The sequence below is a fragment of the Carcharodon carcharias genome, chromosome 1, assembly GCF_017639515.1.
Source record: "Carcharodon carcharias isolate sCarCar2 chromosome 1, sCarCar2.pri, whole genome shotgun sequence".
Classification (NCBI taxonomy): domain Eukaryota; kingdom Metazoa; phylum Chordata; class Chondrichthyes; order Lamniformes; family Lamnidae; genus Carcharodon; species Carcharodon carcharias.
Genome location: NC_054467.1, coordinates 101,799,618 through 101,812,388, shown reverse-complemented (window position 1 = coordinate 101,812,388; position 12,771 = coordinate 101,799,618). Strand labels below are relative to the sequence as shown.

The following is a 12,771-nucleotide window of genomic DNA, read 5'->3' as shown; positions in this document are numbered from 1 at the left end:
GGCTTGATGGCACCATACTGTTAGTGGTGAGTGTTACTCAAATTGCTACTGCATAGTAGCAGTGTGAAACAGCTAGCTTTATCTGTTGTTCAAATTTTTGAGATAACTTGCCCTTCCAGGGTAATCTGAAGTAGACTAGGCGCTTTTCATGGTTGGAAGTGACAGCCTTAGGCCTTTTCATGAGTTTGTGTGATACACAGTGCAAAATGATCTGATCAGGGTAGCCATTATCCCACAGGATGCCTTTGATGCGCCCTATTTCAGCATCAAGCTTGCATGGTGAGCAAATGGCTCGGGACCTATTTACAAGGTTGCCAATAAGCCCATCTTGGAACTGTAAGAATCTTAACGTGTATATTGACCAGTGAAGGTAGGTTTTTGGTAGATCGTGGTAGAGAACCCCCTGCCAGATTTCTCAACTAGTACATCAAGGAAGGGGTGTAATGTTTGCAAATATCCAGTCCTCTGGGACCACCCCTGAGCCTAAGGAAGCCTGAAAATTTATAGCCCGTGCTTATGCAATGTCCACACTCACTTCCCTCAGTACCCTTGGATGAATCTCATCCAGTCCCGGTGCATTATTGACTTTAAGTACAGATAATCTATCCAATACCACCACTGTTTCAATTTTAAATCCATCTATTTTCAGAATTATCTCACCTTCTACCATGGCCTGGATCACATCGTCTTCCTTTGTATAAAGCTAAGCCCCAGGCCTCCATGTGTAAATCTCATTTTTGGTCCCTAATAAGCCCTACTCCTCCTTTTCCCACCACCTAACTATTTATGTGCCTACAGAAGACTTCAGGATTTCCTTTTTATGCTATCTGCCAGTTTCTTTTCATTACCCCTCTTTGCTTCTCTTATTTGCTTCTTCACCTCTCCCCTGAACCTTCTGAATTTAGCTTGGTTTTCAGTTGTATTTTCTACCTGACACCTGTCATAAGCATACTTTTTTTTCTTATTTTCTATCTCCTTTGTCATCCAAGGAGTTCTGGATGTATTTGCCCTACTTTTTCCCTTTTAAGAGAATCTACCTTGACTGTAGCTGAATCATCTCTTTTAAGGTAGCCCATTGATTAGCTACAGTTTTTCCTGCCAGCCTTTGACTCCAATTTATTTGGCCCAGATCCATTCTTATCCCATTGAAGTTGGCTTTCCCCTAGTTAATTTTTTTTACTCTGGACTGTTCTTTGTCCTTTTCTATAGGCAGCCTCAAACATCTGATACGATGATCACTGTCCCCTAAATGTTCTCCTCATGACACTTCATCTACTTGGCCTATCTTACTTCCAAGAAACAGGCATAGCAGTGCCTCCTTCCTCATTGGACTGGAAACATACTGCTGAGTAAGATTTTCCTGAATAAGCTCTCGGAGCTTTTGCCCGTCTCTGCCTTTACATTACTACTATCCCAATCAATATTTGGATAATTAAAGTCTGCCATTATAAGTACAATTTTTGCACCTTTCTGGTAATACCTTTGCAAACTTCTTCCGACTAGGCACTTTACAGCCTTCCGGACTGAATATTGAGATCAACAACTTTAGATCTTGAACTCCCTCCTCCATCCCCACCCCCTTTCTGTTCCTTCCCCCTTCCTTTTGTTTTTTCCAATAATTTATTTAGATTTTTCTTTTCCCACCTATTTCCATTATTTTTAAATCTTTTATGCCCTGGTAGCCTTTCCACCCCAGCCCCACTAGGGCTGTACCTTGAGTGCCCTACCATCCATTCTTAATTAGCACATTCATTTAGATAATATCACTACCTTCAACGCCTCTGTGTTCTTTTGTCTGTGACATCTTTTGATTATCTGCTCCTATCACTGCTTGCTTGTCCCTACAACCACCCCCCCCCCACCCCACTTCTCTTCCACCAATGCCCCCCCCCCCCCCCCCCACCCCACCCCCCAACCACCTTAAACCAGCTTATATTTCACCTAAGATTCACTCAGTTCTGTTGAAGGGTCATGAGGACTCGAAATGTCAACTCTTTTCTTCTTCGCCGATGCTGCCAGACCTGCTGAGTTTTTCCAGGTAGTTCTGTTTTTGTTTTCCTTTGCAAACTTGATCCTCTACATCCTTCCCATTAATTGGTGGCCTTTTGACCACACCAAACAATGTAATTGCGCCTTTTTTGTCCCTGAGTTCTAGCCAACTAGATTCCGTACTTGATCTCCCTGGGACATCCTCATTCTCCAGGATTGCAACATACTGTATTGTAGCAATTTTTATGATTCTGTTGCTCTCATGCTACTCCTGGAAGATCTATCTTGAATTTTTTTAGACTGCTTCCTCATCCTAGACTCCTCAACTAGTGGAAATAGTTTCTCCCTATCTATCCTATCAGTTTCCCTTAAAATCTTAAAAATTTAAATCAGGTCACCCTTAATCTTCTAAATTCCAGGGAATACAACCCTGGTTTGTTTAATCTATCCTCGTGGCTTAGCCTTGCAGTTCAGTTGTCATTCTAGTAAAACTACATTGCACTCTCTCCAAGGCCAATACTATCCTTCCTAAGGTGTGGTGACCATAACTGTTCATTGTGCTCCAGATATTACTAACCAGGGATTTGTCTAGCTGAAGCATGACTTTTACCCCGCTTGTCCTTTAAATGTAAAGGCCTGCATTCCATCAGCCTTTTTGATTATTTTCTGTACCTGTCTGACATTTTAATGAACTATGTACCTGGACCCTCAAGCCCCTTTGGATCTCCGCTGTTTTTACCATTTAGAAAATTCCCTATTCTATCATTTTTAGGTTCAAAGTGGACAACCTCACATCTGCCTACATTGAAATTCATTTGCCTCATTTTTGTCCATTCACTTAATCTATCAATATTTTATTGTGGTTTTCTGCTTATAATGGCACCTTTTTTTGTGTCATCACCAAATTTGGATATGTTGCTTTCTGTCCCATTGATAACCTATTGAACAAGTTACAGCATAAATGGAACAAAGAGAAGAAAATATGTACCTGAAAACAAGTTCATGCTAATGGAGGCTTTAAAAATGTATTTTTTCTTGATACTTCCATTCAGCCTACCCTTGCTATGAAAAGAAAGGCTGGCGCGCATCATAATCCTAGGCCCCTACTAGTCAGTGTTGTTGTTTAACCAACTTTGAGGTACTATTCTTTGAGGTTTCCTTTCCTTTTGGGAGTTTGTTATGACTGGGATGGGAGGAGTGAGCAGTTGATCTAGCCTCTCTACACCACAGGTCGTACCATTAGTTTAAAAATTTAATTTGCTCACCAAAGTGGCCAATTGGTTACCTTCACTACTGGTACCCAGAATAAAAAAGATTTTAATCAGGCTTCTTTTAATAAGCAATAAACTTCTTAGTTTATTATAAAACCAGTCTTACCAAGTAGGAAAGCAAAGCTTATCAACATGCAGTGTGGAATGTGAAATTATATTAATGACTCTTTTAAGATACCCTAAGAGTTTCTCTCGCTTGCTCGCACACACTCACTCACACTCTCTCTCTCTCTCTCTCTCTCTCACACACTCTCTCTCTCTCTCTCTCACACACACACACACACACACACACACACACACACACACACACACACACACACACACACACACAAAACAATGAAATAAAAATAGAAATGGAGGAATGTGGCCGAAGGTTGTAAGTCAGTGGTCCAAAGGCAAAGGATAGATGGTGGAATTCTTGAAATGGCACCGGGGTTATATGGTTGGCGTCTCAGCACAGATCCGCAAAACAATCAATGACTTTGGCACTGCTTTTTAGGTGGACTCATGGGTACTCTATCCCAGCATGTAGACCACCTCAGGAGCAGCTTACATTCACTTCTGGCTGTGGACAGGCTCTGGGCTGTAAAAGGCTGCTGCCTTCTTTCTCAGGCAGTTGGTCTTTCTCTTCACAAAGCAACACCTAGACCCACTTTTAAAGCACAGTCTTCCAGGCATGTTTGTTTCCAGAGGCATAAAACCCATGTGACCCCCCTTGTACACAGTCCACCTGGCTCAAGAGTTTCACAGCTTTTTTCAACTGCTTAATTACTCTTTCTTGTAAAAGGATGCTTCTTCCAGGAATAGCAGTCGGAATCCTGCATCTTGAATGTTTAAGGGACAGGTGTCTTCTAAAACACACATTCACCCAGAATGCCCTTAGTCCATGAAGATGACCCATTTTCTATGATTACAGTGTTCGTATCACTTCTCGCCTTGGAGAAATGAAATGCCATATTTATATACGTTCATTACAAAATGTAATAAAACTTAAACAAAAAGCACTAAAATGTGCCCACACTCTCATTCATTCACTTTTTATACAAAGCTGATGCAGTTACTCTTTGTATCATTTAAGCCTTTAGCAAATTTTAGGTAAAGTTAAATGCTAGACAAAGCATCAGCAATTATATTGCTTTTCTCTGCAATGTGGACAATCTTTAAATAAGGCTGTAATAATAAACTCCATTGAAATAGTCTGGTATTCTGGTTTTTAAATTTGTCCACAAAGGCTAAGGGGTTATGATCAGCATATACCAGTGTCTCTCTGTATCCATGGCAGACATGTACATCAAAATGTTTAAGAGCTAATAGAAATCCCAAGATTTTCTTCTCCATCGTAGAGTATCTTTTTTGGTGTTGATTCAGATTTTTGGAAAAAAAATGGGCCTTTCTATGCACAATTTATCTTGTAGCAGGACTGCGTCTACCCTCAGGTCGCTAGCACCAATTGCTACTTTGAAGGGTTTAGTGAAATTTGGAGCAGTCAGTACTGGTTCTTTAATCAAAATTACTTTCAGCCTTTCAAAAGATGTTTGGCACACTCATCTGCACTACTATGGCTTTCTTTAGCTTTGGCAAGTCCATCAGTGGAGCAGCTATAGTACTGAAACTTGATATAAATTTTCAGTAAAACCCCCACATCCCCAAAAACTTCATGATCTCCGATTTAGTTTTAGGGATGGGAACTCCACCAATGCCTGTATTTTCACTGTTCTTGGCAACACTTGTCCTTGCCCTGCGATATGCCCTAGATAGGTTACTCGTGCTTTTGTGAATTCACTTTTGGCTAGATTTATTACCAAATCAGCTGACTGTTTTTAATCAGGGCTTCTAGTTTTCTGGGTTGTGTTTCCAAGTGTCATTATATATTAATGCATCTTCAGTTAGGAACACCAGCCACCACTTGGTTTATTAACCCCTGAAAAGTTGCTGGGGCGATTTCTAGCCCAAATGGCATCACTCAGCATTGGAAAAGACTGTCTAGTGTTACAAAAGCTGATATTTCTTTAGCTCGGGGTGTTAAAGGAACCAGCCAATAGAACAGATCTATTTTGGTAAGAAACATAGCACTGCCAACTCTGTCAATACAGCCTTCCAAGCGAGAAATTGGGTAAGAATTTGCTTTTGTTACTACATTGACCTTTATAAAGTCTATACAGAATCTGGTTGAACCATCTGGTTTAGGCACTAACACAACAGGGGAACTCCAGCTGTTTTGGCTGGGTTCAGTGAGGTGATTAACAGCGTGTACTGGATCTCTGCTTTCCCCTGAGCCTGTTTCTCTGTTCTAAAGCGATAAGGATGCTGTTTTATTGGAGGGAATTCTCCTACTTCGACATCTTGTAAGGCTAAGGTTGTACACACTGTTTTATCCATACAGATCCCTTTAAATTCTTTAAGTAATCTCACTAGTTCCTCTCATTGTCCTGCCTCTTAAGTATGAAAATATAGTGTTTAACTGTCCTAATATTTCGATGTTAGCTAACTGGGTAGTAGTAGAAGGTTCAATTTGGGAACTGTCTAAGTCTCCTGCAGCCTCACTCTCACTGTCTCTTCAGTCCTCCGCTGTGCTTACTACTTGACATACCTGCTGCATCTTCTCTTCCCCCTCCCCCCGGCCCAAATGGTATTGTTTCAACATATTGATATGACACAGCTGACTCTTTTTCCTATGATCTGAGATGTCTATCAAATAATTTACTTCACCAGTTTTTCTAATTGCCTTGCATGGACCACTGAATCGTGCTTTCAGAGGTTCCACCTGTAAAGGCAATAACACTAACACTTCATCCCCTGTTTGTAATGTTCGGATCATAGCTTGCTTATCATCCCATTCCTTCATTTTTGTGTGAGAAATTTTAAGATGTTCTTGAGCCACTTTGCAGGTTCCTGTGACCTGTTTCTGGAATATGGATACGTAATCTAACATGGAGGATTTGTCCTTCTGCCCTAAAAACTTTTCTCTGATTAATTTCAGAGGACCTCTTACCTCATGTCCATAAATTAATTCAAAAGGGCTAAAACCAGTGGATTCAATCAGTGAATCTCGAGTAGCAGATAAAAGAAAATCCAGTCCTTTGTCCTAATCATGGGTTTGATGGCATGTCTCTAAAGCTCCCTGTGTCTGTGAATGATATGTTGTGGACTTTAACTGTTTTAAACCCAAGCTACTCATTATGTTTTAAAAAGTTTTAGACAGAATTAGAACCTCGATCTTACTGGATCGCCACCAGTAATCCATATCGAATAAAGTGGGCTAGCTTCTTTACTACTACTTTAGCTGTAATGGTTCTTAAAGGGATGGCCTTTGAAAATTGAGTTGTCATATCCATAACAATAAGGATATGCTGGTATCCTGCTTTTGTTTTTGGTAACGTTCTCACACAGTCTATTAACACCCTACTAAGCGGCTCTTCAAAAACTGGTATGGGAATTAAGGGTGCCAGTCTGATCGTATGTTGTGGCTTCCCCACCATCTGGCATGTATGCACATTTGACAAAACTACACCGCGTCCTTATGAAGACCTCGCCAGTAAAAATGCTGGTTTATCTGCTTCTGAGTTTTCCGTACCTCTACATGTCCTGCGATAGGAATTTCATGTGCTATTCTTAATATCTCTTTACAATATTTGGGCTGTACCACTATCTGATGTACAACTGTCCATTCTTCACCTGCAGGCCAGTGAGGAGGTCTCCATTTCCTCATTGGAATTCTGTTTTTAATATAACATTCTAGAACTTCCGCAGCGTCAGTTTGGGCTGATTCTGCTATCTTACTTAACTCCAGATTAGACACTCGACATAAGATGATTTACTAAATATCTCTTTTGGATCGTTTAAGTCTTCAAAGGAAGTTTCAGCTAGCCAAACATTTATCTGTGGCATCACTTTGACTTCCGGTGATGGACTTTGCTTAGCTATTGCTTGGGTCATCATGTTGGAAGGAAAATTTTTTCCTGTAATGGCTCCATCTCTTTAACCTCATTTGGGCTTTCTGTAATTATGGGAGAAGCTACTACCTTTACTCCGTCTAAATGATTTCCCAGGAGTAAATGAACTCCTCCTACGGGTAACTTCTGAACAACCCCTACAATCACTGCTCCAGACATTAGGTCACACTCTAAGTGCACCCTGTACAAAGGTATAGCTATATACTCCATGCCAATACCATTTATTAAAACTTTGGCATGCTTTCTGGTGGAAATGTTATGCCTTTCCCCAGCAAAAGTGTTTGAGTGGCTCCCGTATCTCTCAATACGATTTGAGATTTAGCTGTCCCATTTGAGGGATAAGGGGTTACATTCCCTTTCGATAAGAACTCTTTATAACTCCCATGTATCTCATTCACTTCTCCTGTACTCACAACAGGGTTTACTCTTGGCTTCACAGCTACAACTTGATCTGATGTATATTCAGTGAGGGCTCCTTTCCCTGAATCGCCCTTACATACCCCAATAAGTCCCATGAATTTCCTGTGCAACTTGCAGCAATCTGCACGAACGTGCCCCACTTTGTTACAATGGAAAAACTTAGGCCTGCGAATATCGCTTCCACCCTCAGTACCTTCCTTTCTGGGCTGAGGACGAGTTTCTGGGGAGTTCCCAGCTGTCCCTTCTCTTCCCTGGCTACTTGCCTTCCTTTCACCTTTCCACCTTCTATGCTCCTTGGGTTTGTGGGGGTGATGGAAAAAGGGTTTAGATTCATGGACCAGCTCGATCGTCAGCCATCTCCACTGCCTGTCCAGCTGTTGCGACCCTTTGGTCTTCAACATGGATTCTAACTGCTGGAGGAAGTAAAGTTTTAAATTCTTCCAGGAGAATTATTTCCCTAAGAGTTTCATCCGTTGTTTCTAACATATACGATGGTCATTTTTTTTTTTTGCTTTGCCCTCTCAAATTCAATATAGGTCTGACCAGGCTGCTTCCTTGCATTTCAAAATCTCTGTCTGTACGCCTCAGGGACCAACTCATGCGCACTAAGAATAATCTTTTTTACTGCATCCACAGAAATCTCTTTTGAAAGTGATGCATAAACCTCATGGGCTCTACTCTGTAAGAGCAATGTCCAGATTTCTTTTGGCTGCTTCGTTTGCTTAGCTACCTTTTCAAACAAAATAAAGAATTCCTCTACAATTCTTTCCTCAAACTTTAGGAGGGCTTGTACAAATTTAACATCTCCCCACTGGTCTTTGGATTGGAGGTGATTTTCCATCATCATAACCTTCCTCAACATTTGAGGCCTCTCTTTTTAATTCCAGCCTTTTAAGCTGGCATCCTCTTTTCCGTTCCTTCCCTCTTTCCTGCATTGCTAATGTTTCTCTCTGGAGGTCAAGTTTTCGCATTTCCAATTCGCTTTCTCTTTTCTTTTCTAATTCAAATTTTTTCACCTCTTTTTCTTTTGCCACCAATTCAAGTTTTTACATTTGCAACTGAATCTTAGCCAATTCAATTGACTTAGCCCCTGGAGAACGTGTTCTCTCTGGTATCCCTTCCAAATTTCAAATGCTGCACTATTACCTCAACCATGACCACTTTCCTCGCTCTTACGGTTAATTGTAGCTCCAACTTATATGCCAATTCCAATTGTTTAGTCTTGGCTACCAGTCAGGGTTAAATCTTCCATATCTGGAAAAATCTTAGCAAATTCCATTGCCATTTTGGTTCACTAATGTATAAGAAACCTGGTATCTGCCCTTTTATCCTTTTTTACCAATTATTAGCCCGTGTGCAATCACCCGTTGTCCGCCTTTCAAACCCTGTAAGAGCCCCCCCAATCTATGTTATGAGTGGGATAGGAGGAGTGCGTAGTTGATCTGGTTCCACTATTCCATAGGTCGTATACCATTAGTTTAAAATTTAATTTACTCACCAGTGTGGCCAATTGTTTACCTTAACTACTGGTACTCAAAAAGAAAGAGACTTTAACTAGGCTTCTTTCAATAAACAACAAACTTCTTAGTTTATTATAAAACCAGTCTTGTCAAGTAGAAAGGCAAAGCTTATCAGCACTATGAAATATGAAATTATACTGATTACACTTTTGAGATACCCGTAAGTGTCTCATACACACAAAAACAATGAAATTAAAATAGAAATGGAGGAATTCAGCCAAAGGTTAAAAGTCAATGAGTGGTTCAAAGGCAAGGGATAGACGACCGCGTTCTTGAAATGGCGTTCGGGCTATATGTTTGGGCTCGGCACTGATCCGCGAAACAATCAATGACTCTGGTTCTGCTTTTCAGGCAGATTCATGGAATACTCACAAGTACTCTATTCCAGCATGTGGACCATCTCAGGAGCAGCTTATATTCACTTCTGGCTGTGGACTGGCTCTGGATTGCTGTCTTCCTTCTCAAGCAGTTGGTCCTTCTCTTAAAGCTAAAACCTAAAACCACTTAGAAAGCATAGTCTTCCAGGCATGTTTTTCTCCCAGTGTCATAAAACCCATGTGACCCCTCTTTCCACACTGTCCACCTGGCTCAAGAGGTTGAGATTACCCTTTCTTGTAAAAAGATGCCTTTTCCAGGAATAGCAATCAGAATCCTGCATATTAAACATTTAAGGGGCAGTGCCTTATAAAACACATATTCTTCCAGAGTGTCCTAAGTCCTTGAAGATTAACCATTTTCTGTGATTAGAGTGTTCATGACAGTCTATAAAAGAATTCACCACCTAGGATATCACACCTTAAATCTTTGTCCTATCACATTATGATGCAGATCAATGTACCATGCCATTCAGCTCTTGACATTTCTTTTAAATGTTTCATGTTGGAATAGGGAAAAGAGCATAAGGTTCAGACGGGCCTTTTACTTTGTCCTAACATCAAAACCAGGTATGTGGACGAAAAGAGGTATTGTAACTTAGAAAAATAGAAAATGCAACCTCAGTGGACCTGTTGAGTACTGGTAGCTGTTCAACGCTATAGTGTAATGTAACAACAAAAAAAAGTCCACTGTATTTGTTCCCACGAAGGCTCAACCTTTTTATTCTATGTTGCTTCAAAATCTCATACTGTAATTATTTGCATCATTTTATGTGCAGCAAAGTGCTTGGATAGGTCAATTCATTTCTAGAATTAGCAATTGTGATGTTTTGTGACATTAGCATTCCATTTTTGTGCTAAGTATAAATATCAAATGGTGGGACATCCTGTGTACAGTTTTCATATGAAACTTCAGCTACCCCTTGAGCAAGCTTTTTCTTATTGCTACAGTAGTTATTTATGTCTACTTATGGTTCCTCTTCTGTCAATAGAGGCAGCCAGTCGTGCCATTGTCCAATTTCTGGAGATTAATCAAAGTGAAGAGTCAAGTAGAGGCTGGATGCTTCTCACTACAATCAACTTGCTGGCATCTTCTGGACAGGTTAGTTGAAACCTAATCTTAAACAGGGTTGGATTATTCATCATTATGGCTGGACCTATCCAAGGTTGTTCAAGTAAGTATAAATCTTGCAGAATTGTCTTCAAAGTTTGCTAAATCATAAATGTGTACAGTGTTCTGGTTTGGTTGACAGAACAGAAATGTGGAGCCAGCTATATCTCTATGCTCTTTTATTCAACATCTGTTTTTTATATTGATAGTTGCAGACCCTGTGTGCATCCATTAGTCTCTTGAAACAGGTGCACACAAGGAATAACGTTGCTGGATTGATAGCTTTTTTCTTCAATCTAGTTTGTCAGTGGCTCTGTTTATTTACACAAGAAAAAGAGGTGTCATGCCCTTGTAGTTTCTGCTATTGATACTTTAAAGGTTTGGGTTGATTGACATTTCTATAGTCTTGTAGTAACATCAGTTTTTCAAAGAAAGTTATCAATGCCTTTTTTTAAGCTTGTCCACACGTGCCATTGTTACTGTAGGGTTCATTAGTTCTGTCCAGAGTGTATATTGGGTGAATTGGCTATGAGTTGGCATGGAGGGGTTGAGGGGCCAGTGGGGGTGGGTGGAGGGGTATTGATTGGCAGAAAGTGTGAAGGCCAGTGGGATGGTATGGAGGGCATGAGGGACCATTTGGGGGTGGTTGGTGGGTATTGGTTGACATGGGTTGGTATGGATGGACCATAGGGAGTGAGGAGATGTGAGGGGTGAAGGCTGGAGGACCTAATATTGAATAAAGTATCTGGAATTAAGTCCCCGAGAACTGGGGCAGGTCTTTAAACCAGCCTGTCTAGACACTTGGCGGCCTGTGTGGCCATCTTTGAACTGTTTCCAGCAGAGGCAGGCCTGACTCCTGTATGCATGCCCCAGAAAGAAAATTGTGTCTTTTGAGGTACATTTCTCAAGGTGGGTGACTCCCACTCCCACTACCCACCTCTTAACATGAAAATCCTGCCCATTAGATCTGTTGAGGTGAGAATGACTGCCCTGGACATCAAGGCAACATTTGACCGAGTATGGCATCAAGGAGCCCTACCAAAGCTGGAGTCAATGGGAACCAGGGTGAACACTCTCCACAAAGGAAGATGGTTCAGGGTGTTGGAGGCCAGAGACCCCAGCCCCAGGACATTGCTGCAGGTGTTCCTCAGGGTAGTGTCCTAGGTCCAACCATCTTCAGCTATTTCATCAGTGACCCTCCCTCCATCATAGGGTCAGAAGTGGGGATGTTTGCTGCTGATTGCACAGTGTTCAGACCACTCATGACTTTCAAGATACTGAAGTTGATATGCAGCAAAACCTGGACAACATTCAGGCTTGGGCTACTAAGTGACAACTAATGTTTGTGCCATGCAAGTGCCAGGCAATGATCAACTCCAACAAGTAAGAAACTAACCATCTCCCCATGACATTCAATGGCATTACTACTGCTAAATGCCCCACTGTCAACATCCTGGGGATTGCCGTTAACCAGAAACAGAACTGGACCAGCCATATAAATACTGTGGCTATAAGATCAGGTCAGAGGCTGGGAGTTCTGTGGTGACTAACTCACCACCTGACTTCCCAATGCCTGTCCACCATCTACAAAGCACAAGTCAGGAATGTGATGGAATACTCTCCACTTGCCAGGATGAATGCAGCTCCAACAATACTCAAGAAGCTCAACACTAATCCAAGACAAAGCAGCAAACGTGATTGCCACCCCATCCGTCACCTTAAACATTTATTCCCTTCACCGCCGATGCACAGTGGCAGCAATGTGTATTCTATGCACCATGCTCTGCAGCAATTCACCAAGACTCCTTCACCAGCACCTTCCAAACCTGCTGCCTCTATCAGCTAGAAGGACAAGGATGGCAGACACAAGGTAACACTGCCACCTGCAAGTTCCCCTCCAAGCTGCACACAGGCCTGACTTAAATATCAGTTTCTTCACTGTCACTGGGTCAGAATTCTGGAACTCCCTAACAGCACTCTGGGTATACCAACATCACATGGACTGCAGAGATTCAAGAAGGCGATTTGGGGAATTTGGGATGAGCAACAAATGCTGGCCTTGGCAGTGATGCTCATATCCCATGAAGTAATAAAAAGGTGTAGGGGGAACAAAGTGAACTTTACATACCAGGG

The 12,771-nt window shown here is 41.5% G+C and overlaps 1 protein-coding gene across 3 annotated transcripts in view; it reads left to right on the top strand.

Annotated features, from left to right (window-relative positions):
• The window catches only part of wdfy3 (WD repeat and FYVE domain containing 3), a 407,868-nt gene that overhangs the window by 94,893 nt on the left and 300,204 nt on the right, over positions 1-12,771 (top strand). For all 3 annotated transcript variants that reach the window (XM_041187506.1, XM_041187499.1, XM_041187492.1), the window contains exon 4: positions 10,520-10,629. In XM_041187506.1, the coding sequence (XP_041043440.1) occupies positions 10,520-10,629 (110 nt within the window). The remainder of the gene's footprint in view (positions 1-10,519; positions 10,630-12,771) is intronic.